The 25,487-nt window shown below is 46.5% G+C and overlaps 1 protein-coding gene across 1 annotated transcript in view; it reads left to right on the top strand.

The window, feature by feature from the left end:
- The window catches only part of espnla (espin like a), a 73,795-nt gene extending 49,232 nt beyond the window's left edge, over nt 1–24,563 (top strand). Inside the window, exons 6-11 of the mRNA XM_078564640.1 lie at nt 6,687–6,845; nt 13,491–13,629; nt 14,441–14,571; nt 18,482–18,682; nt 22,812–23,860; nt 23,918–24,563. Coding sequence (XP_078420766.1) covers nt 6,687–6,845; nt 13,491–13,629; nt 14,441–14,571; nt 18,482–18,682; nt 22,812–23,860; nt 23,918–24,563 — 2,325 coding nt within the window. The remainder of the gene's footprint in view (nt 1–6,686; nt 6,846–13,490; nt 13,630–14,440; nt 14,572–18,481; nt 18,683–22,811; nt 23,861–23,917) is intronic.
- Nucleotides 24,564–25,487: the final 924 nt, after the last annotated feature.

Here is a 25,487-nt window from a genome sequence, read left to right as displayed (position 1 = left end):
ACCCAGAGTCCATGTTCTTTTCATCTCAGACCATTTAGACATGCCAAGCTATAAATCAACAGGAGATAGACTTTGGATGTCTGCTGAGATATGCAAATCAGGAGAATAAAGTTCAGTCTTTTGCATCTTTCCCATCTCCCTTTCAAGTGTTCCTATTGAAGTGTTCCATGATATCTTTCAGGTGCGACATTTCATGTGCTCTCAGGACCAATCGGTCAAGTATAACCTACATAGGAATTTTCCAGAAAGTTGTCTCTTTACATTATTAGCTATCTTTTGCTCAGTGTCCTTTTTTTTTTCAAGAAGAAATACAAGTATAGGTCTTCCTTCAAGTGTTCAAATTGCCTGTAGATAATTGGCACCATTAGTAAGTTTTTTTTACAAAAGCAATAAATTGATCATTTCAGAAAAGAGTAATTAATAAAAATGGCTATTAAAAAATGCCAAGCAGCAGAATTCACCTTTTTTTGCCCTATCGCTTAAGGAGCAGAGCTAAAGAGAGACAGACTAGGCCCCAAGTCCTGATCACCAGGGAAGGGGTGGAGAAACGCAGGGCTGAGCTATGGAGTTGGGTTTAACTAACACTGACCTTGCATTTGCCTCTGGTGGCACTCACTCCGTGCTGACCTTGGTGAAATTCATATGAAAGTGGGGTTTGGAAGCAGTTTGTCTTTCAGCCGGGGTTTTCCTTCTCTCCCGGCCTGCTTTGTGGATAGATTTTTGGGGAGGGAGGAGGAGGAAGGCTGTGTGTGCACGTGTGCGTGTGCATGCCAAACACTTGTTGCTTCCTGCTTGTCACCCTTCTCACCATCCCTCTCTTGAGCCTTAGCTTGCTTCCCTTGCTTGGGAAGGCCTGCAGAGCAATCAGCCAATCAGTACTATCAGGAAGTAGCATGATTTCATCTCAGGTTCTCAGCCAGCTCTCTGCGTATTTTGATATTTTATTTTGTTTTTTTAAAATATACATATATATATCTCTGTGATCAATTAAATAAGCAAACAACAGAGAGAGGCAGAGCCAAAAGGGACATATTCAGGTGAAGCTGTAGACTAGCTGCTGTTTGGTCATAGGTTGCCTAAAATGAATCAGACTTAAACAACTACACTTGGACAAAAGTGTAATGTCTGTGATCATGCCAAATTGTGCTTCTTCACTCCGCACTGTTGGAGAGTCCAGCTGCTGCAAACGGGCGGTGTGGAAGGCTGGTAACCGGGCAGCCACTGTTGTTGCAACTCTGCTTTTCCTTGTGGCCTACTCGACCCACTCCGCCATCTTGGCCGTGTGCTCCTTTAGGGCCAGTGCCTGAGCAGATGGCGAGAGAGAGCTGTGAAAACAAAGGAGAAGCCACTCACCTGCACACTATTCACTGCTCTTCCAATCAGATACTGATTCTCTCCCACGTTTACTGCTGATAGGCTCATGGGCTAGCCTATCAGCAGCAAATGCAGGAGAGAAGCGGAGGAGCAGCTCCTTACAGATCTTTCATTCAACTTACCCGTAGTTTGAACAGTGAGTCCGTGGGCCAGATATAGAGGCTTCGGTGGCCAGGCTGTGGCCCATGGGCCAGGCGTTGGACAAGCCTGGTTTAGGAGGCAGGTGAAGGTTTGACCCTGATGGCAGAGAAATTAAAATCTGGGTTATGCAAGAATTGGGGGAGTGCAAGATCTTGGAGGGTTGCGGGCCTTGAGGAGGCTACAGAGAAAGGGAGGGGTGCGACTATGGAAGTATTTGGAAACAGGGATCAGAATTTTAAAATTGAGGCATAGCCAGTAGATCAGCAAAGTCAGGGGTGGTGGATGAATGGAGCAGGTCTTCAAAGGGTTTGCATTGATATAGGACCTGTCACAACCTCAGGATATCCCAAACCAGTTTCGATCCAATTAAATATTTTTGAAGTGTTGTCATGTAGGAAACATGAGAACCAAGTTACGTTACAGCAAACAGCACTGGGTTACTGACTAAATGAGTTATTTTGTGCTATTTTGAATGGGGGATAAATATTGGTCAGGACAGGAGGAGAACTCTTCTGTGAATAGTGTCATGGGATTTTGTAAGTCCACCTGGGAAAGAACATAGATCCTTGGGTTAACACCTCATCTAATAGTGCAACACTCCCTCAGTGCTCCAGTGGACTGTCAACCTAGATTTTGTGTTCAGCTTTCTACAGAAGGAACATCTCCTTCTGACTGAACAACAACAACTAGCATTTAAGGTAATAGAATGTCACATGGTGCGTTATCAAACAGAATTTGACAGCTAGCCATATAAGGAGATATTAGGACAGGTGACCAAACAAGGAAGTGGGTTTTAAGATTTGCCTTAAAGGAGGCAAACAAGCTATAGAGGCTTAGGGATGGAATTCCAGAGCCTTCAACCTAGGGAGCTGAAGGCCTGTTTACCAATAGTGCAATAATTAAATTTGGGGATGCACAAGATGAGGGGAGACAGTGGGGTAATGAACTAGTAATCCAGAGGTTCAGGCTAATGCTTTGGGGACATGGGTTCAAATCTCACCATGGCAGCTGGTGGGATTTAAATTCAATGAAAGGGAAAAAAAATCTGGAATTGAAAAGCTAGTCTCAGTAATGGTGACCATGAAACTGTCATCAATTGTTGTAAAAACCCATCTGGTTCACTTTTGTCCTTTAGAGAAGGAATTTAAAGAATAGATAAACAAGAGGCCTGAAGCGCAGAAGTATCAGAGACTGAAAGGCAACGGGATTGTGGGATTTAATAGGACTGTTTTGCAGATTAAATCCTATTTTTCCATGAACTCAACAACCTTGTTATGCCCCATGATGCCACATTGAAAAGAGAATTTTAAAAGACAATACTATGATCTGATTGGCCAGGCATTCATCTCAACACCATAATGGAACGAAGCTGTGGCAGGGACATGCATTGTGGAGGGACAGTTTTGGTTGCTCGGTCATGCACATGGGACTCGGATGGCTGTTCAGGCTCTATCTACAAATTACAGGGCCATAACTTAAGTGGGAAACAATCTCGTTTATTTAAAATGCCTTGCATTGTTTCAGAGTGACATGAGAGAAGAGGAGAGCAGTGATGCAGAGCAGAGAGCCTGCAACCTGGCACAATAGCTTCAATAAATTGCTCCTAACTGGCTCACGGTCGATAACCTAATTAGTCACTTGAACCTATCTTAAATAATTGAGTGACTGCTAATTGCAGCTCCATGAACCAGCATTACAGCCTTTATAACTTAGATTATTCTGAAACACAGGAGATGTGGGAATCCACTCAGCAGCCGTAACACCAGGAATAACAAACCAGTGAAGGACGAGATCCACCCTAAACAGAGGTAGACATCACCATAACAAATCCTGTAGGAGATGTGAGGCCCCGTTCGAGTCACTGGCTCACATCTCCGGCAGCTGACAGAGCCTGCTCATTTGAACTAGATTCAGCCACTTTTATTTGGTGTGTTTAATGCTTGTCAAATCATTGAGTTGATAGAACATCAGCGAGTTCAATGGATGTCCAAGCACTGAGCCTTAACCAGTGCACGGCCTGAGAATGTGAGTATTACAATTGGGACTGGGTTAGCCTGTCAGCAACTCTATTGCTAGGATGCACAAAAGTGCTACTTCAGGGCTGCAAGAATTGTGGGAAGTCTGTCTGTGCAAACTCTGGGACATTTCTCAGAATCGTGTTACACCCAGGGACAGGTAGGAGGTGAGAAGATTCACACCAATGATTGATTGGTTGTGAAAGATAATCTATCTATGCCACTTCATCTGCATAGCTGAGTGCCACCTAAGTGATGAGCAGTGTCTAACTGAGAAGTGCTGTGTAACTCAGGAACGCTGTAAACAGGTGAGTGCTGTGAGATGGGAAAGCGCTGTATGCTGTGTAACTGCTGAGTACCATGAAACAGATGTGTCCCCTGTAAGGACCATGCACACGTAGCTGACAAACACTCTGTAAGGGACAAGCATGGTATAACTGAGGAGCTGTGTGTAAGGACCTACTGAGCTATCACTGTGTAACAAGGAAACAGTGTACCTGGGCGAGTGCCGCATACCTGAGCAAGTGCCGTGTACTGGGCGAGCGCCTCTGCATACAGGGCAAGCGCCGTGTACCGGGGCAAGCGCCATGTACCAGGGCAAGCGCCGTGTACCAGGGCAAGCGCCGTGTACAAGAACAAGCACCATGCACCGAGGCGAGCGCCGCGTACCGAGGCGAGCGCCGCGTACCGAGGCGAGTGCCGCGTACCGAGGCGAGCGCCGCATACCGAGGCGAGCACTGTGAAAATCTCTTCTGTATCCCCTCCAAAGCCTTTATTTCCTAGCTAAAGCATGGTGCCCAGAACTGAACACATTACAGAATCTGGGCTGAACCAGAGTTTTATAATAAGTTTAGCTTGACTTCTTGCTTTTGTTCTCTATGTCTCTAATCTATTTATAAACGTAAGAAATCAGAGCAGGAATAGGCCATCGGGCCAGTCGAGCTTGCTCTGCCATACAATACAATCATTGTTGGCCTTCTGCCTGCACTGTACTTTCCCAACTGCTCCCCAAACCCTTCGATTTCCCAAGAGACCAAAGGCAGGATTTTCAGCTCAGTGTGCGGGCGCACACCCAACATGCCCGAGTGTGAAATAGCGCACAATATCTTGGTCAGCGGGCGCATGCCAGAGGCTGCGGCAGGCCCGCAGTAAATTAAAAGGCCTAATAAGGCCCTTAAGCTGGTAATTAAGTTGAATTTTTTGCTGCCCGTCCAACCTTAAGGTTGGCAGGAGGGCGAAAAGGCCAGACAGCCTTTGATTTTTAGCGAAACCTCATCGACGGGCAGGATGAGGTTTCCAACAGTGAATAAAAAACCAAGGAAAAGAAATTTAAACTAATTTTTAACATGTTCCTGTTCATGTGACAGAATTACACGTGGGGTCATGTTTCACTTATTTTTCGAATCTTTATTTTTAATTTTCAAATCCTTCAGCTCCCTGAGGCAGCTCTGTGCCTTCGGGGAACTTTCAGTCAGTGCACCCCCGCACACGCACAAAATTTAACGCTCGCGCTCCTCCCGCCCCCACCCCGGCAGGGCTGAGGCTCTCAGTGCGTTTCACACTGGCTGGCCGTTAATTGGCCAGCCAGCGTGAAATCACAGTCAGGGCCCAATCGCGGGCGGTGCATCATTCTTGACCGCTCCCGCCTGATGAGGGGAAAATCCTCCCCCGAAAGTTTGTCTATTGGAGCCTTAAATTTACTCAACGATGGAGCGTCCACAGCCCTCTGAGTTAGACAATTCCAAAGATTCACAACCCACTGGGTGAAGACATTTCTCCTCACCTCAATCCTAAATGACTGACTCAGAATCCCACTTCCTTTATTAACTGATTTGTTAACAAAACCTGCCACCTAAAAAAAATTGTGTGCAAACCTCCGTCTCTCTTCCTGCACCCCTCTGCATTTGTACCATTTAGCATCTGTTGTTTCTTCCTACCAATGTGTATCACCTCACACTTCTCTGCATTTAATTTCATATGCTCCATGTCCATCCACTCCACTGACTTGTCTATATTACATCAATGCAGTGTATTCCACTCTAATTATTGAGACAGTGTGGAGGGATGTTTAATCTGTATCTAATCTATGCTGTGCCTTTTATTTGCACACTTGGGTGAGCAGTGTAGAGGAAGCTTTACTGTGTACTTAACATGTTCTGTATCTAACCTGTGTTATGCCCAAAATGGGAGTGCTTGGTCATAAGCATGAAGAGGGAGCTTTTGTACGTGAGCTGGGAGTGCAGGTCCAGGTGGATGAGCTAAGTTGGGAGCTTCTTCTCTGCTTCCATATTGATCTCCCTTTTCTCGGCTTATGGGGAAGTGTCTGACTGTTTAATGTTCAAACCAGTTTTATTTGTGAAATTGTGAGCTCTTGCCTTAGGATTGTGACATTTTGCAGTGTGAGTTGTATTAATAATTACTGAAGTAACATAACTCCTGTATTAGCTCAGAGGGCAGGCAATGCATCCTGTATAGTACCATAGTGGTTGTGTTACTGGTCTAATAAACCAGATAAATGAGTTCAAAACCCACCATGACAACTGGGGAATATAAGTTTAATTAATTAAAATCTAGAACAAAAAGCTAGAACTGGAATGGTGACCATGAAACTACCGCATTGTACCCTAATGTTCTTTAGGGAAGGAAATCTGCCAGACTTGCCTAGTCTCCAGGCCCACAGTAATGTTGTTGACTCTACTCCGCCCTTTGAGATAGCCTAACAAGCCACTCAGTTGTATTCAAGATGACAGCTCACCACCACCTTCTCAAGGACAATTGGGGCTGGGCAATAAATGCTGGCCTTACTGGTGACATCCACATCCCATGGATGAATTTAAAAAAAGAGGAACTTCACCAAAGCAATGAATGAATAGAGTGCTAGAAAGAAACCTTTGTAAATCATATACCCAAACAGGCTGTGAAGGAGGGGATACATATATATACCTGAAGAGGAAGATGGTGGAAAGAGCAGAATATCTTTATCTTGCATGAAATGGCTTTTTCAATGTTATGGGCACAGTATAGATGCACCTTGTTGTTGTTTGTTTGGTTTCTGGTATGCATCAGCCTCCTGTACCAGTTAGTATTATTCTTTGGTTTTGCCTGTTGTTCTGGATTGAGTTTGATGCCGATCTCTGGTTTCTGCTCTATTTCCAGCCATCACTGGATGACACTCTGGCTTCTGTGCAGAGGCAAGAATCGTTTCGGAGAACAAGGAGCATCGTGAGACAGCAGAGCAGCAGTGACTACTACAGATCAATCAACGAGGGTCGCAGGGAGTCATATGACTTTCAGAAAGTGATGGAGAATGGCAAGGTACTCACCCCAGCTGGGCCGTGCCTTACATCCTATCTTCGAAAGGGCAGGTTTACAAGTAGACTCCCTCAGCATCTTTATTTACTGTCTCTTTTAAATTGGGGCTCTCTTGGGTTTAAAGCATTCTCTCAGTCTGGATTGAGAGGATGCATGGCACAGGCTTGCAGTCAGCACTCATTATCGATTTTACTATCGAAGCATTTGAAGTGGCCAGTGCTACCACTGATGGAACCTCATGGATGGAGCAGTTAACATAGCGGGCGGAATCGTCCGCCCCATTGGCAGCAGGAGTCATGGTGGGCAGGGTGGGGTGGGCAATATGGCGAGAAGGCCAAAAATGGGTTTCACACCGCCATGAAGCCAGTTTGTGATTGTCTGCTCCACCCGTCAATGTTGGGGCCGCGTTTCCCACTGCCGCACGTCAGGGACCTAATTTCAATACTTTAGCATCTCATTATAATCCCTGCTCGCCGGAATCATCCCCCCCACGGCAAATTTACCACCCATGTCGGCGTGACTTTAGAGCGGCGAGTTTCACAACTGCAAACCTGACCTTCGAGGGGAACTCAGAGGTGAGCGCATACAACCTTCCGCAGCGCTCACGAACATAGCTCATAGGACATCAAGGAAGAGGTGCCACGCATTCGGGAGGGGGGGCACAGGCAAGTCACTTTTCCCCGGTTGGCTTTCAGTGTGGTGTCGGGGCAAGGGCTCCAGTGTGGGTCAGGCCAGGGTGGGGAGTGGAGGATGTGGTGGGGAGCAAGGCAGCACAGACTGAAGGAAATACTCAGGCACATGCCGGGAGGTCGGAGGGGTGGTGGCGGGGTGGAGGGAGGGGGCGAGGGAAGCAGCCATGCACTTGGAAAAGTTTGTCAAAAGTGAGCATTCTTCCGCAGCTGAAGCCGTTCAGCTGGAGCTCCATTGACAGGCTTGGAGTCGGGCCTCTGAAGCTTTTCTGCCCACTCAAGCAACGTAAAAGCGTGAAAGTGCCACATAATGCTCCATAACTTTTCACCCCTGAGGCACAGGCTGCAAATGAATGTGCGTTTTAGGGGGCAGCAACAATTGGCCGACTGGGCAAGTTGAGGAATCACCCGCAGTCACTGGTGGAAGTGCTCACAGCCCCTTACAATGTCTTTATTGAGGCTTGGACCAGTAACCCTCATGGTTCAAGCTAACAGTGCAGCCTTGCAGTGCGGGTTAGGAGAATGCCTGTGCCTGAGCTGAGAGCACAGCATGCAGTCCAATGGGCAAAGCTGCTGCCAATCGGTCAGGTGGAGCGGGACGGAGGTGGGTGAAGTTTCGGACAGCCAATGAGCGCACTATGCACTGGCCATCCAAGCGGTGGTCAGCACTCTCCGGTATGCGTAAAGGGGCCTTCAGACTTAACAAATAGAGGTTCTTGGACGCATATGCTAACCCACCCATGCGTCTCTCTCTTTGATCTTGCGGGAGGAGAACATTAGGATCATGGATAAAGGCAAAATACAAAGGCAAAATCAGGATCATGGAGCCTGGTGGATTTAGCGATATGGCTCATGGCTTACAAAGACCAGAGAAGAAGAAGAGAGCAGCAGAGGTGCCTGGCTCGGCAAAGGGAGGAGTATCTCCCTCAATATGAAGGGGTGGCAGGGCCTGCTGTGCAAGCAGCTGAAGATCTACAGAGAGCCATCGCTCATAGGTGCCTCACTAGACCCAAGGTGGCATTTGTCATTCCTGCAGATGATTGAGAACCAATGCCCCCGAAGACTGTGCATGTCTAGGGTGCTGGTCAGTCACATATGCCACCTGTTGCAGGATTTGCGCCACGGGGACATGGAGGGCATCCACTGCCAGTGGCCGTGAAAGTGACCATGGTGGTCAATTTCTATGTCAGTGGCTCCTTCCAGGGCTCCACAGGTGACCTGTGTGGGATCGTGCAAGCCTTCATGCACAAGTGTATTCAGGAGTTACAGAGGCCATCTCCGCAAAGGCACTGAACTTTGTGCATTTCACCCAGGATCAGGAAAGCCAGGAAGCAAGAGTGCTGGGATCTCAGGTTTTCCACAGGTGCAGGGTGCCATCCAATTTTGTATCCAGCTTGCTACATTCCCCTGGATCACATGGGCTTTTTTTTTACCCAGTCTACCATGTGGAATCTTGTCAAAAGCCTTGCTAAAATCCATGTAGACCACATCAGCTGCACTATCCTCAACAATCCTCCTCATTACTTCCTCAAAAAACTCAATCAAGTTAGTCACACACGACCTTTCTTTAACAAATCCATGCTGACTGTCCTTGATTAATCTGTGACAGTTTAGACCCAAGGTGGCACTCATGTGATGCTGAGATCTCTGTGGCAACAAGCAGTCAACTACATCAACCACAAGGGCTTCCACTCGCTGAATGTTGAGCTGGTGTGCAAACACCACAAATGCATTCTAAAGGTCTGCACACGATTCCCAGGGAGCGTCCACAACTCCTACATTTTTAGCAGGTTTCAGATCCCTGACATCTTCTAGGGTCCACAGAGGCTGCAGGGTTGGCTCCTTCAGGACAAGTGCTACCCACGGAGGACGTGGCTGGTGACGCCTGTGCGGCGGCCTCAGACTGCAGCAGAGTGATGGTATAAAGATACTCCTGTCACAACCTGGACTTTGTTGGAGCAAACAATAGGCATTTTGAAAATGAGGTTCCAGTGCCTCGACAGGTCCAGTGGAGCACTGCAATACAGTCCCCAGAGGGTGTCGCACATCATCGTCACTTGCTGCATGCTCCACAACCTGGCACTGCAACGAGGGGGGGACCTGGAGGAGGAGGAGCTGCACGTATCCTCCGATGAGGAGGATATCGAGGAAGGGGAATGATGATGATGAGGTCCTCAAAGGTGAGGATCTGACGATGAGGCCATCACAATGGCCAGACAACTCAGGCATGTTCGGGAAGCCCTACTATCCGCAGGTTTCGTAGAGGATGATGACTAGGTGCAGTGAGAACAGTCCAGACATCCTCACCTTGCATCTGGGAATGTTTGACTCCTGTGTGGCTGATGGCAGCTCACATACCCTCAGTGCTCAGGCTCATGTCATGGAGACGCAGAGGAGGCCCTAATAGTCACTAGATTCCAAGAGGATGATGACAACATCAGGTCAGAGGCTACGAATCCTGCGATGTGTAATTCACCTCCTGACTCCCCAAAGCCTGTCCACCATCTACAAGGCACAAGTCAGGAGTGTGATGGAACACTCCCCACTTGCCTGGATGAGTGCAGCTCCCACAACACACAAGAAGCTTGATACTGTCCAGGACAAAGCAGTTCACCTGATTGGCACCACATCCACAAACATTGACTCCCTCCACAACTGATGCACAGTAGCAGCAGTGTGTATCATCTACAAAATGCACTGCAGGAATTCACCAAGTCTCCTTAGACTGCACCTTCCAGACCCATGGACAAGACCATCTCCAAGGACAAGGGCAGCAGAAAGATGAGAATACGACCACCTGAAAAGTTCTCCAAGTCATTCACCGTCCTGACTTGGGGCAGAATATTTTGCTCTTCGGGTGGGCGCGTGCCCAACCCGAACGAGCGTAAAATGACGTGCGATGACATCAGGTGAGTGTCCTGATGTCATCGTGCACTCGCGCGATGTTTCGTGTGGGAGTTGGTAGCGTGCCCGCCAACAATTAAGCGGCCTATTAAAGCCATAAAAGAAATTTTTCGCTGCCTTGCCAACCTTACGGCTGGCGGGCAGGCGAATTGTCCAGGCAGCCTTTGGATTTCTTTGCAAAACCTCATCCACGGGCGAGATGGGGTTTCGATCAGTGATTGAAAAGAAAAAGAAAAACTTTTCAAACTAATTTCTAACATATCCCTGCTCACCTGACAGAGTCACAGGAGGGGACACCTTTTTAACGTTTTAAATTCTTTATTTTTTATTTTAAAAGTCTTCAGCTCCCTGAGGCAGTTCTGCGCCTCAGGAGCTTTTACTGTGCGCACCCACGCGCATGTGCAACTTTTCACACTCACCCTCCTCCAGCCACCACCCCAGCAGCGCTGTGCGCTGTATTGCGCGATTCACACTGGCTGGCCAGCATGAAATTGCAGTCGGGACCTGATTACGGGCGGCCGTCCATTTCCCGGCCACTCCTGCTCACCCCTGCCAAGCCCACCCTATGACCAGAAAATCCTGGCCTTGGAAATATATCGCCGTTCCTTCACTGTCACTGGATCAAAGTCCTGGAACTCCCTCCCTAACAACACTGTGGCTGCACCCACACCACGTGCTCATCACCACCTTCTCAAGGGCAACTAGGGATGGGCAGTAAATGCTGGCCCAGCCAGCGAAGCCCACATCGCCTGAATGAATAAAAAAAAATCATGCAGTGAGGACACTCCATAGATCTTCGCATAGTCTATGAATGCCTGACTCCTGTCTGGCTGAGGGCAGCTCACTTGCACTGTGTGATCAGGGAAATATCATAGGGATGCAGCCATGAAACTTTAATTGCATCTGATCCTTTGTCTGCCTTCAGCAGCTGTCCCCTTCAGTAGCACAGTGTCACTGGTCACAGATGCTGAAGAGATGGGGGCCAGCCCCCCCTTTAAAGGTGCTGAAAGCACACAGAGAGAATGATGGAACTCTGTGATGCCTGCCCATGACATTCTGGCAGCAATGACCAGCACCATCGAGGTGCGGGCATCAGTAATGTGTGAAGCTGGACCATCACTTTGGTCTGAAGGTTACACACTGCACAGGGAGGTGGACCTGGACTGAGATACTTTATCTTGTGCAGAAACGAAGGATGGTTTCACATCTGAGTGACATGAACATTGCTCATTAGAACAAGGAGCCATAGGCAAGGAGACAATCTTGGGAGTTTATTGACAATAGTGAACATTATGTACAAGTGGTTAACACCCGTGCCCAGGCTGTGCAACTAATTCTTCTTAAATTTCCCAATCCTGCCACTACATCTTGGTGCTCCCCGGACACTCTCAGTGGAGGCGTAGGCAGCCTGCTGACTGCTACACCCTGTCTGTGATGACCTGAATCCTCTGGAGGGCCGAGACCTGGAGGGCCCCGGCCTGATTCCGGGGTCCTGCTGTGTGGCAGTGACACCCTCCTCAGCTTGTGGAGCTGGAGCTGCTGAGGTCACAGGAAGAGGGGGTTCGGATGGGCCAGACACTCCCGGAGTCACCTGCTTGGATGGCCCCAGGCTGTGCACCTGCTGATCCTCCTCCCTATGGGTGCCCAAGGACCCCTGGCTGACTCCTTGAGGAGAAGGGGAGGCTGGAGTGAAATTGAGCTACCCGTACCCCTCTTGCGTTGACACTGTTGGAGGCCAACTATGGCGTCAGCGATGGAGTTCAGTCTGCGCAGCACTGCAGGACCGATGTCCTGGACCAAGGTCTCTATGGCGGTCACCATCATGCCAATGTTGACCTTGATGCGTTGGCATGCTGGCACTATCAACTCAGCCTGAAAGCAGACAGACTCCTCCCATCCTGTCTTGCAATCTGAGGAGTGCAGCGGACATCCCTTCCTGATGTTCCCGAGCTTGCCTTTGCAGTTCCAGCAAATGAGGTATGACCAAATCCAGAGGCTCCTCATCTGTTTCGGACTCAGGAGATTTCTGGCCTCCAGCAGTCCTCTGAGTGGCGGAAAACTGGGAAGCCCCTGCCTCCGCCTGCTGTGTATCAGATTGTGCGATGTGTTCACCAGGTTGTGACCCCGAGGCTATTCTAGAACTATGTCCCACCGAGGTGTGTGTCTCTGCACTGGTGAAGTGTGTGGGTGAGCGCTGTGACAGGTATTCAATTAAGGTGTCATCAGATTCTTCTTCTGAGGTGTCTTCAGGGCTTGAGTTAAGGACCCTCTCAGCTGCTTTCCAGATGTGCCTGTGAAAGCAAGGAGATAATCAGGGGACTGCAGAACAGGGGAACTCACTCAGAATGGCTGTCTGATGGATGTTGCACTGCTGGATCCTCACTTGGTTGTTGAGCACCACCGATCTCACCACTCATACAGGAAAGGTCCAGATCATTGCCGGCCAGCTGGATGACTCTATTTTCAAAGACCTTGATGTTGGGCATTACTCCACCAGTCTGCGACCTCTCCCTTTTGTATGTGCCAGCTTGTCCTGCATGAATACAGATGGAGAGAAAATGTAAGCAGGACGCCTGCCAGGCCAGAAGAGAAGGATGCCTGGCATGTTTGAGTGCCATGGACGGAATGAGGACACGATCCACAGGGTAGATGAAGTTGTGTCTGAGAGAGTGAATGGTGATATCCCTTGAGCTAGCAGCGAGTGAGATCCCTGTGGATGTGGAATGCGTTTGAGAGTGTGTGAGTTGAGAGTGATGAGAAGAGTGACTTACCCTGGCGGAACGGAGGAGATCATTCATCATATTTCAGCACTGGGTGGCTGTCCTCTTCTGCAGAGTGTTGACGCTGACCACCACCTCCCATGCTGGATTGGTGACCTTGCTGGCTGTTTTTTTGCCCAAAGCAAGGGTAGAGGTCTTCATGGTGACCCTCCATAGTATCCAGTAGGTGCCCAAGGGAGGTGTCGCTAAATTTGGGGGCAGCATGTTTCCTCCCTTGGGGCTGTGCTTTAGTGAATGGTGAACACCCTCTCACTCCACATATGATTTCATTTCAGAATACAATCCTGGTGAAACCTGCATCTGCTCAAATATCTCCACAGCAGCAGCCACCTGAAGCCCCACCATTGCCATCCCCAAAATCCCTGGTGCTACCACCGGTCCCAGAGCCGAGGCAGAGCATTCAGAATTTGAGTGGTGAGTATGATTAGCTCTAACCGCCTTTTGTCTCTGTCTGTTTGTCTTTTATTCTTCCTGTGCTCATAAAAATTGCAAAGCAAAGCACTGCTAGTCTCAGCTAACCTGTCATTGCCACTCACCCATGTGGCCTGACCTTTGAATGCTTGGCGCAACCAGATTGTAACCCATCCTGAACATAACTGCAAGTGTTAAACAGATTTGAGTTGTCCTGCCCTCCAATTTGAATAAGAATAAATCTCAAGTTTGGTGATGTGGGAGAGCTTTTTATTTATTCGTTGATGGGTATGGGTGTTGCTGGCTAGGCCAGCATTTATTGCCCATCCCTAATTGCCCTTGAGAAGGTGATGGTGAACGGCCTCCTTGAACCGCTGCAGTCCATGTGGTGTAGGAACATCCACAGTGCTGTTAGGAAGGGAAGCTTTAGACTCTTGTCAGCCAGGCAAGCATGCATTGGGTCACTTTGTGACAAGACCCACTTTACAAATGTCTCTGACAGCGAACAACAAAAATGAGAGCTGTAGTACATAATTATATAATTTAAAAATACTGCATCCTTTGCTTTCTCTAGGTAATCCACACTGTCTTCGAATGGCTTCCGTGATCTGAGGCCTCCTGTGGCCAGACTGACGTAAGACTGCCTGCGGTGAGGCTGATTGTCAGCTCTCCTGCAAGCAGGCTGAGTGAAGCCTCCTAAATCCTGTCTCTGTTACAGCTTCCTGTGGCCAGGCTAACGAGAGACCTCATGGAATCAGACTGAGGTTATATTCCTGCTTCAAATTGAGTTATTTTCTGTTTTCTTTCTCTGCAGGTGGGAAGCCCTTCAACATGGTACATTCCATAGAGAACAACAAAGCTGCCCTCATAGCAGAGCTCAAATCAGGAATGTCATTAAAATCTACAGGTTTTGGCACTGTGTTTGTTGGCACCGTAGCACAGACAGTAAGTCATTCTGAGAAAGGTTCCATTATCTGGATCTTATGTCAATCTGTTATACATTACAGCACAGGCACCGAGTCTCACCCACACACACACACAGATCGCACGTACTGAGGCACACACTCACCAGGTCCTGAGTAAATGTTTGTGTGACTGTGGTTGACCGAGATGATGTGGCTTAATTTTAAAAATAATTTCTCTCGTTCCAGACTGACCAAAAGGAGCAAAGGCTCGAGTGCTAGTTTGGAGGGAGAACTCAAAGACTGCAGCAGCTGTGGAAGGGAGGGCAAGGAAGGGGAGGGGAGGGGAGGAGCTGGGGAGATCTGTCAATGGGGCCGGACGACTCAAACTAATCTACGGCTACCAAATATAATCATTCACTGAGGTTGAAGGCTATAACATTGTGTAGGCCAGTTTTTTTTTTCCTCGTAAACAATCTGTATCTGATAGCAGCATATCTTTTGACCAGCAATTTATGTTGTTAATCTAATGTATAGCAGGCACCTTCATGTCAGGATGCTTACAGCCTCTTACAAGTTAACTAAAAGCTTTTAAATGTTCTCAGTTCTTTTACAATCCACCTCTCTGTTTGCCAATCCCCCACATCTGCAGATTTCAATATTGTGCTCTCTATCCCATGTCCAACTCATGCAAATATATCAAGAATAAAAGCATACCCAACACTGATCACTGGGATAAAACACTTACAACCCTTATCTAATCCAAGCAAACCCACATTTACCCAAACTATTTTTCCCTTCCATCAACCAACTTCCTATCCATTCGGCTACATTTTCTCCAATATCACCAACCTGAGATTTTGTAACAAGCTTCTTGTGAGAAGCCTTATTGAATGCTTTTTAAAGATTCACAGAAGTGTCCACTGCATTCCCTTTTATTTATGCAATCAGTTACTATTTCAAACAAATCTTATTATCACACTCTTGTCCTTAGTCCATGCTGGATGTCACCCACACATCTCCAACTGCTCGCTAATTTAATTCTGGTTCATGAATTCTAATTGAGGCTTGCAGCAGTGCTAAGGGTGGGGTGGAACACATGAATGTCAGGTATAATTTCTGACTGATAGAGGTTGTTGGGAGGTGAGCGATGGGGTGTGTCAAAGGTTGGTGGTGCAGTTGGTAGGATATCTCCATCCTCAATGATGAAGGAGCTCAGCAAATCATTGCAAAAGTCAAGGCAGGAGCATTTGCACCAATCTTCAGCCAGAAGTGCTGAGTGGATGATCCATCTCGGCCTCCTTCAGAGCTCCCCAGCAGCACAGATGCCAGTCTTCAGCCAATTCGATTCACTCCACGTGATATCAAGAAATGGCTGAAGACACTCGATACTGCAAATGCTATGGGCCCTGACAATATTTGAGAAATAGTACTGAAGACATGTGCTGCAGAACTTGCCATGCCCTTAGCCAAGCTGTTCCAGTGCAGCTACAACACTGGCATCTACCCGGCTATTGGAAAATTGCCCAAGTCCTGTACACAAAAAGCAGGACAAATCCAACCCGGCCAATTACCGCCCCATCAGTCTACTCTCGATCATCAGTAAAGTAATGTAAGGGGTCATCAACAGTGCTGTCAAACGGCACTTGCTTATCGATAACCTGTTCACTAACACTCAGTTTAGGTTCTGGCAGGGTCACTCAGCTCCTGACCTCATCACAGCCTTGGTTCAAACATGGACAAAAGAGCTAAACTCCAGAGGTGAGGTGAGAGTGACTGCCTTTGACATCAAGGCAGCATTTGTCCGAATGTGGCATCAAGGAGCCCGAGCAAAACTGGAGTCAAGGGGAATCGGGGGTAAACTCTCCGCTGGTTGGAGTCATACCTAGCACAAAGGAAGATGGTTGTGGTTGTTGAAGGTCAATCATCTCAGTTCCAGGACATCGCTGCAGGAGTTCCTCAGGGTGGTGTCTTAGGCCCAACCATATTCAGCTGCTCCATCATAAGGTCAGAAGTGGGGATGTTCACTGATGATTGCACAATGTTCAGCACCATTCGTGACTTCTCAGATACTGAAGCAGTCCATGTCCAAATGCAGCAAGACCTGGACAATATCCAGGCTTGGGCTGACAAGTGGCAAGTAACATTCGCGCCACATGACCAATGAACACCTCCAACAAGAGAGAATCTAGCCATCATCCCTTGATGTTGGTAATGGCATTACCATCACTGAAACCCGACTATCAGTATCCTGGGGTTTACCATTGACCAGAAACGGAACAGGACTAGCCATATAAATATTGTGGCTACAAGAGCAGGTCAGAGGCTAGGAATCCTGTGGTGAGTGACTCACCTCCTGACTAACCAAAGCCTGCACACCATCTACAAGGCTCAAGTCAAGAGTGTGATGGAATACTCCCCACCTGCTTGGATGAGTGCAGCTCCAACACCCAAGAAACTTGACACCATCCAGGACAAAGCAGCCCGCTTGATTGGCACCACATCCACAAACATTCACTCCCTCCAGTGGCAGCAGTGTCCACCATCTACAAGATGCACTGCAGGAATTCACCAAGGCTCCTTTGACAGCACCTTCCAAACCCACAACTGCTACCATCTAGACAGACAAGGGCAGCAGACACATGGGAACACCACCACCTGGAAGTTCCCCTCCAAGCCGTTCGCCATCCTGACTTGGAAATATATTGCCATTTCCTTCACTGTTGCTGGGTCAAAATCCTGGAACTCCCTCCCTAACAGCATTGTGCCGACACCACATGGACTGCAGCGGTTCAAGAAGGCAGCTCACCACCACCTTCTCAAGGGCAAATAGGGGTGGGCAATAGATGCCGGTGACACTCACATTCCATAAATGAATAAAAAGTTTTAAAATGGTATTTGAAAATGCAATCACTGACCTTGACCACTTGTGTGAGGTCATTGAACTTTTTACAGTATTACATTCAAGTTCTTGACTTTTGATATTGACCTTCACGATTATCAGCTCCCAGTGTCTTCTGAGTATATGCCTGGACAGCCTCCTGGCCCCCTGCGGGTTAAAGGACATCTTTTCACCTCCTCCTCCACCAAGGTCCCCCAGTCTAGCATCCCAAAAACCTAGGTGCACACTCTCTTCTGTGTGCCAACCTTTACTGTTTCCCAAATCAGAATCCCTTCCTACATGACCGCCAGCATCTGGTCCAGCCTCAACACACCTGCCCTATCAAAGGTGCAGGCCAGCTTTAAGTAGAGCAGGCTAGCTTTAATTGGTGCTAGCCCTGTGTTAATCATTTTATTGTCTGCTCTTCTTCAAACTGAAAGATTGAATTCAAATTAACCTGAGTAAGCAGATAGTCTCAGTGCAGAAGGCATTGGTCTGAAGTGTCATCAAGGCCTGCAGTCAGGCTTGAACTTTCAATCTTCCAACTCGGAGGAGAGAGGGCTCCTGTTATGCGTTCTTGTCTTTTGGTTCCCACACGTTGTTAATAATCACACTTTAAGCTTGGAAATATCAGAAACTCTTTATGTTTAATTTTGCCATGTTGTCTAATACAAAGAAGGACCAGATTGAACTGGTTCTGTTATACTTCACATCAGTCTGTAGTGCAGCTGTAAAATGTGGTCCCCGGAACACTTACGCATAACATATTAGTTCCTAGCTATTTATAGATATGTACAGATAACACAATAAGATATAACAGCTATCAAACAGAGCCAAATTGACACTTAAGTTGATAGTTAATAATCCATTGTATGTGAAGCGCTTTAGGGCATTTCTAAGAGAATGGAGTCGGTGCCACGTAAATGCAAGTGTTCCTTATTGCGCAATACTTCTAATGTGGCAGCAGGTGAGAAGAGAAGCCAAAAATGACTGGGTTTTGGAAATCAATCCAACTTCTCTTTCTTAATGCCAAATTTCTCTCAGCGTTTTATTGTAATCTCACCTCATACAGAGCCAAAACCTGACACCCGAAGAGGAGTCAAAAGAGAATGGATTAGTGCCACTCCCTGTTGAAGAGGTCACCGCTACTGATGTTGATTTGCTGGTGCCCACACACGATGAGAGGGGATGTCCCATCCAGGAGTGGAAACGTCAAGTCATGGTACAAAAACTGCAGGCACGACTCAAGGATGAAGAAGAGCAACGGAGGAAGGTGAGGTGAAGGTTTGTCTGAGGAGCTTGCTGAGTATATCTCTGCTACTGTGTGTGACTGCCCGATCAACCTGATTTCAATACTTAGCCACAGTTAAGAAAGTTGACCTTTAGTGAATTTGCTAAACTGATCCAGGTAAATTGTTTTTTGTGGTGAGGGGTCCAAACCGCAGGGGACAATAGCTCTACATAAGGAACCTTATCACCCAAAAGCTAATCAAGTCGGTGCATTGCTGTCTTCTACAAGTTTCAATAGCATCAACAGAGCTGGAGCTCTTTTGGATTTACCAGCTCAATATTGCAACATTTATATTTTTATTGGCTGAGGTTGGGGAAACCCAAGTGTAACAAGGGCAACAGATGCCAAGGTCTGCTGAACCAGGTGAGAAGCCCGAGGGATCAGGTGCAGCATCCGTTTTGCACTTTGCCGAATCTTACTCCGCCTGATTTTACCTGGTTGAAGTCAATGCAGAGTGCGAAACCAGCATTGCTTCTGATCCCGTTCGTTTCCCAATGGGCGGGTTAGTTTGAAGTTCCCTTAGGGTGCCAGGATGTTCCTGTTGTATTAATATGTAATGTGAATGATGCCATCCACTTTTAATCCCAGGAAGAAAAATCCAAATATTTTCCTTCAATAATGAGAGACTAGGGACTGTAGAGAAGCAAAAGGATTTGTGTGTCTCTGTGCTCGGATCGTTAAATGCTATGCACAGGCACAAAAGGTAAGCAAAAAGGCTGATGACCTTGAGTTCAAGGGCTTTGGAACACAAAAATGAGGAAGTTATGTTCTGTTTTGCAGCGATTTGGGCAGCCCCAGTTTGTTTAGTTTTGGACACTGCAGCTCAAAAGAAATATTAGCCTTGGTAGGGTGCTGATGATGAAAATTATTAGGGAAGTTATGCTAAGCCTGCATTGAACCTTGGTTAGTCCACATTTAGAGTACTGCATGCAGTTCTGGTCACCACATTATAAAAAGGATATAGAGGCACTGGAGAGCTGCAGACAAGATTTACAAGGATGATGCCAGAAATGCCTGGATATACATGTTAGGAAAGAATTCACAAGCTGGATCTTTTTACTCTTGAAAAAGGAAGGCTGAGGGCTAACCTAATAGAAGTCTTTAAAATCATGAAAGGTTTCGATAGCGTGATACAGAGAGAATGTTGCCCCTTGTGGGGAATGGAGGTGAGGCCACAATAATCATCTTATCGAATGGCAGAGCAGGCTCAAGGAACCACATGGCCCACTGATGCTCCTAATTCTTGCGATCTTGTGGGGAGGGCATAACTCAAGGCTGTCAATGTAAGATAATCACCGAGGAACCTAATAGGGAATTCAACAAAAGAAACATCTTTACCCAAAGTGTGGTAAGAATATGGAACTCACTACCAAAAGGAGTGGTTGCAGCAAAAAGTATAGATGCATTTAAGCTAGACACACATTTCAGGGAGAAGGGAATAGATGGTCACAGTTGATAAGAAAAGATGGGAGGAGGTTCAAGTGGAGAATAAACATTGGCATGGGCTGGTTGGGCCAAATAGCCTATTTCTGTGCCACATATCATACAAAACTTTATAGGGAGATGGTGGGGTAGTGGTAATGTTACTGTAATTCAAACTAATGTCCTGGGGACCTGGGTTCAAATCCCATAACGGCAGCTGGTGGAATTTAAATTCAATTAATACACCTGAAATTGAAAGCTAATGGTGACCATGAAACAATTGATTGCTGTGGGAAAAAAAAACCTATCCCATCTGGTTCACCAATATCGTTTAGGGAAGGAAATCTGCCATCCTTACCTGATCTGGCCTACATGTGACTCCAGACCCACAGCAATGTAGTTGATGCTGAAATGGTCTATTAAGCCACTCAGTTCAAGGGCAATTAGGGATGGGCAACAAATGCTGGCCTTGTCAGTGACACCCACATCCTATGAAAGAATAAAGGAAAAAAAGCCTATGTAATTTCCCAGGGCTTGAAGAATTAAAGTGAGGAAAGGTTGCATAATCTTGGTTTCTATTCTCTTTAAGGTTGAGCAGTAAACTTATCAAGGCACTTAAAATGGCAACAAGATTCAATAGGGTATATATAAATAAACTATTCCCATTGCGAGGGAATAAAGAACAAGCAAACATAATCTGAAAGTTAGAGCTAGGCCATTTAGGGGTGAAATTGGGAAGCATTTCTTCCACACTAAGGGTAGCAGAAATCTGAACTTGCTTCCCAAATGTCTGTGGATACTGGGCTAACAGGAATTTTCAAGGCTGAGATTGAAAGGTTTTTGTTAGGCAAGAGAATGAGGGACCTGAAGAAAATCTGGGTAAATGTTATTGAAATGCAGATCAGATGTAACATAAATAAATGAACAGGATCAAGGTGAAGAATGGTTCACTTCTGCTCCTGTTCCATTTACATATAGTATCAGAGTATATCACTGTGCATTGTACAGATCTGCAGTGTTGGGATGTCTTGCTGTGTGTCCTACAGAGCTGCAGTTCTAGTTTGTGTTGCTGTGTGTTTTGCAAATCTGCAGTGTGTCAGTGTGCAATGCTGTGTATTTGTTCACATGCAATATCCACACGGATTGCTGTGTATTTGCAAGCCTGCAGACTCCATGTGCATTACTGTGTGTTTTGCAAACCTGCAGTCTTAATGTGTGTTGCTATATATGCTGCAGGTGTCCAGTCTTGGCATGTTTTGCTGTGCGTTTCTGTGGGCTTTGCATACCTGCAATTCAGTGTGGATTTCTCAATATTATGCAGAGCTGTAGTACCTGAGTGGGTTTGTGTGGTTTGCCCAACCTGGAGTTTCAGTGGGGATTTCTCTGTATTATGCAGACATCTCTGCATGTGTGTAAATCACACAGAAATACAATCTTTGTGTATTATGCAGGCTCCAGTCTCACGGTGTTTCTGTGGGTTTTGCAGTGTGAATTGTGATTGCATTGCAGTGCATTGTTTAAACCTTGCTTGGTATTTGTGCAATACCTTTAAGGATAAGGCTAATCTTGCAAAAAGAAACTTGGATTCCACACAATTCACAAACAAAAACTTATATCCTTTGAATGTTCTTTCAAGGGACTATATGGTGCTTATTGAGCTGGGAGATGTCAGTGCTGGCAAATAGAACACTTTTCCACTTCTTCCTTTCAACATCAATGTCAAATACTCACAATCTAGACACAGTACAGATCAGAGTAAAAGTCTCCTCTACGCTGTCCAATTGAGCATTTCCAAAGCTACTACAGTGTAGGTTAGATACAGTAAAGCTCCTTCTACAATGTTCTGAACACATGCATCCTTTGTAAATAACAGAGTTAGACTGACCTAAAGGTTAAAATGTCAAAACGGTTAGAGTGTGTGGAAAGTTAAAATAATCCCAAAGTTATAACAGAGGCATAGTTTGTTGGGTTAGATTGATCTTAGATTGAAGTTAGACTGACTGAGAGGTTCGAGTGCTTTGGGTTAGAATGACTCTGGGTCAGGGGCATTAGAGTGACTTCCATTGGTGGGGGTGGGGGGGGGTGGTGGATGAAGGTGATGATGGATTTAGTGACTCTGGTATGATTAGATTGGTTCAGGGGAGGTTAGAGTGAATTGAGGGGTTAGAGTGACTCAGTGGGGAGGTTAGAGTGATTGGGAGCGTAAGGCAGTTAGAGAATGCATTGGTACTTGGGGAGTGAGTGAGTCAAGGATCAGAGTCCCCATTGTGTTAGAGTGACTTGGGGCGGGGGGGTGGGGGTGCAGTAGTAATGTGCCCCTTGTGTTGACTAGGAGTTAGAGTATCCCATTCCACTGCACTGACATCTCTCACTTTCACAAGCAGAAACAATAATATTGAACAATTTTTTTTTGGTATATTATGAATCAGCTGGGGAAAAGTCACCATTAGAAGCTGTAAACTGTAAAAACTAGGAGAAACACCACCCAAGACCCCCTTACATGCTAGAAAAAGATCCAAGTAAAGATTGAACTACCTGAGCTAAATGGAGGACATCAATTGATCTCCTCTGGAAGTCTCACACTATTTAGAGTATTCGGTTACTCTTGATTTGGAAGATTGTCTTATCCTTAGTCAGGGATTGTGGTATGGTTTGAGGCTCCATTTCATATCTTCTTTGCTCTATCAAGCACAATGGAAATGGTTACCTGCAGACAGAGGTGTGGAGGTATTCCCAGGAACACAATGCCATATTGGGCCCATTTGGAGAGCTTCTGACTGAGGATGACCTCATCTACCTGGAGAAGCAGATCGAGACTGTCCAAGTGATGAACAAGTGCCAGGGGTATGAGGGGGAGCTGAACCAGTTGGCAGTACAGCTGCGAACCATCCTCCCTGCTCCCATTGTCAACCTAACCGTCAATACTCAGCTTCTGCCTCAGGATGCAGGCAAGGAGGAACACGTGCCTTTGCCTGTGTGGTGCAACAGAATATCCGGCATTGTGAGGACTATGTCACTCCTCCTGGCAAATTTGAATGAAAAGGGTTGTGTGGAGTACGAAAGCCAGGAAATTACTAGAATGCCAAATATGGAATTGGCAGCTGTCTTCTCTCCAAGGCCCGACCAAAGGTGCACAAGAATGAGCAGGAACAAAGTGGAGAATGAGATTCAGCAGTTTGGTGTGTCTGTACGCACACTCAAAGCGAACTTTGAAAAGCAATGTGTGATGAAAGAAAAAGCATTAGCGCCCTCCGACACACGGGGAAATCAGAAAGATGTGACAAAGGAAGATAGGAGCAATGGGCAGTCTTACTCTAAGTCCTCTGAATGTAGAATTAGGGCTCAAAGTTCAGAAGCTACCCTTGATGGTACCACCATTGCTGAAGCTGAACCTTGGCATGAGGATATCACCGGAGCTCAGCAGAGTGAGTTGAGTAAAGGTCAATTGCCCAATCCTGCATGGTCAGGCAGCAGGGAGGACAGAAGCGACTCAGGAATTGGTTCAAAGGATGATGCAGCAGAAGACAGCACTGCACATTCGCTTGTGACGGAGTCGACTAGTCTGAGGAAAGAAAGAATAGTTGTATTATTCCTGGGTCACTGGAAAAAGTCAACTTACACCATGTCTTTAAGAATGAAAGTCAGAGACCTGCATAAAGTTGCCAGCACTGAAAACAGCAGTGAACCACCAAAAGATGGAGAGAGGGCTGAAACTGGGGAGAATGGTCAAAACCCAAAGTTGGAAACACCGCTGGAATCCCAATCCAAGCAATCCATTCAAAATGGAAAATTTAGGCATCTGTTCCTACAGCAAAGGATCATCACCAAACTCATTAGCAACTGGAGAAATATCATATCCCATGTTCCATCCAGGCAGATTAGACGATTGAACCGGCAGAGGATCACCTACTCACCGGAACAGTTTCTGCCCCGTGTCAATGGTGTCCCTGTTGACCACAATAGTCTGACCCTTGACCTTTTTATGCTGGGATACTTCCACATTCTTGAACTTGACCTGCTCCCAGATGAAAGGAAGATGAGGCATCTTCTGTGCTTCGAGGTGTTTGATCACTTGGGGAAGTTCAGTTGGGACTTGGTCCGAGCGTTTCATAAGGCCGTCATTGAAGAGATCAATGCTGGCAAAAGGGAATGGAAGGATGGGTTTGAAGATATTAAGCAAAGATTCTTCAGCAACCCTGAAAATATGGCAGCTGCAATGGACTCCCCCACACAGCATGTGACAGCTGTAAGACCAGTGCCCAAAGTCATCGTGCAAAGTGCCACACCTGAAGAGGATGAAATGCCGATAGGGCAATGCTACTCCTCTGACCTCGGAGGTTTCAATAATGATGAGATTTGCAAGTACATTGACAGAAGCTTTGCTTTCTGGAAGGACAAGGAAGCTGAAATTTTTGATTTTGAGGATGACTGTCCATTCTAATGGTGTGGTTAGGATTCCTCCAGCTGATGGGGGAATAGTAGGAGTACTTAATTCTCTGGTCCAGATGGATTCAAGTTCCATACAATGGGACCTTTGCGACCTAGAATAAAGAGGACACATTTTTTCGGTGCTAGTGAAGTCACTGACTGCATTATAGGTTGAGTCCTGACTAGTGGACACTTCAGTTCTACTTAAGCGTTAAAATCACTGAACTGTCATCAGTAATCAGCAGAACCCAGTAATCCACTCTCCATAATGAACAGAACCTATTACTTCCCGTTCCATGATGACTCTACCATTACAGAAACTCTGAATCTCGCTCGTACTCTATACATGTACATCTCTAGCTAGAACATTTGTGCAAATCCTGATGGTATAAGTCTGGCAGGAGCAGGTTTTTTTTTAAAACAAGTAACAGATCACTTAACCTAATCACCAACCGAGCTGCAGGTATTAGCAAAATAATAATTTTTTCCAGATGTGTTGCTGGAGGTCCAACACAGTGCACTAAATAGAACCACTTTGTAATGCTATGCTACCAACTGAGTCAAGCTTATAGATAGCAACATAACCTGCCTCAGTTGTTGCATTCTGCATCTTACTCTACCCCATGCAATATATAATCTATCCTATCAGAGACTTTACCCCATCCATTAAATCTCTCTCCACAGCGAATGGTACAATCTGTCCTATCCTGGATTCAATGGCACTCATTTAATCTCCTTCAGTAGGCTATATGTAATCTATTTTGTTATGGACTCTTATCTATCACCTAAACTCATTTTCTGTTTGGGGTGAAATTATTTGAGGAAACCAATCTTGGATAGGACAGCAGGCAAACTTCTGCACTGCCAGACGGTGCCCGAGGTTAATGCATTACCTGAAACTCACAACTAAACCAGGGCTTGAAGTGATGACCTTCCA

This window comes from Cetorhinus maximus, chromosome 19 (genome assembly GCF_964194155.1).
Source record: "Cetorhinus maximus chromosome 19, sCetMax3.hap1.1, whole genome shotgun sequence".
Classification (NCBI taxonomy): Eukaryota; Metazoa; Chordata; class Chondrichthyes; order Lamniformes; family Cetorhinidae; genus Cetorhinus; species Cetorhinus maximus.
Note: the sequence above shows the minus strand (reverse complement) of the source record. Positions and strands in the feature narration are given on the sequence as shown.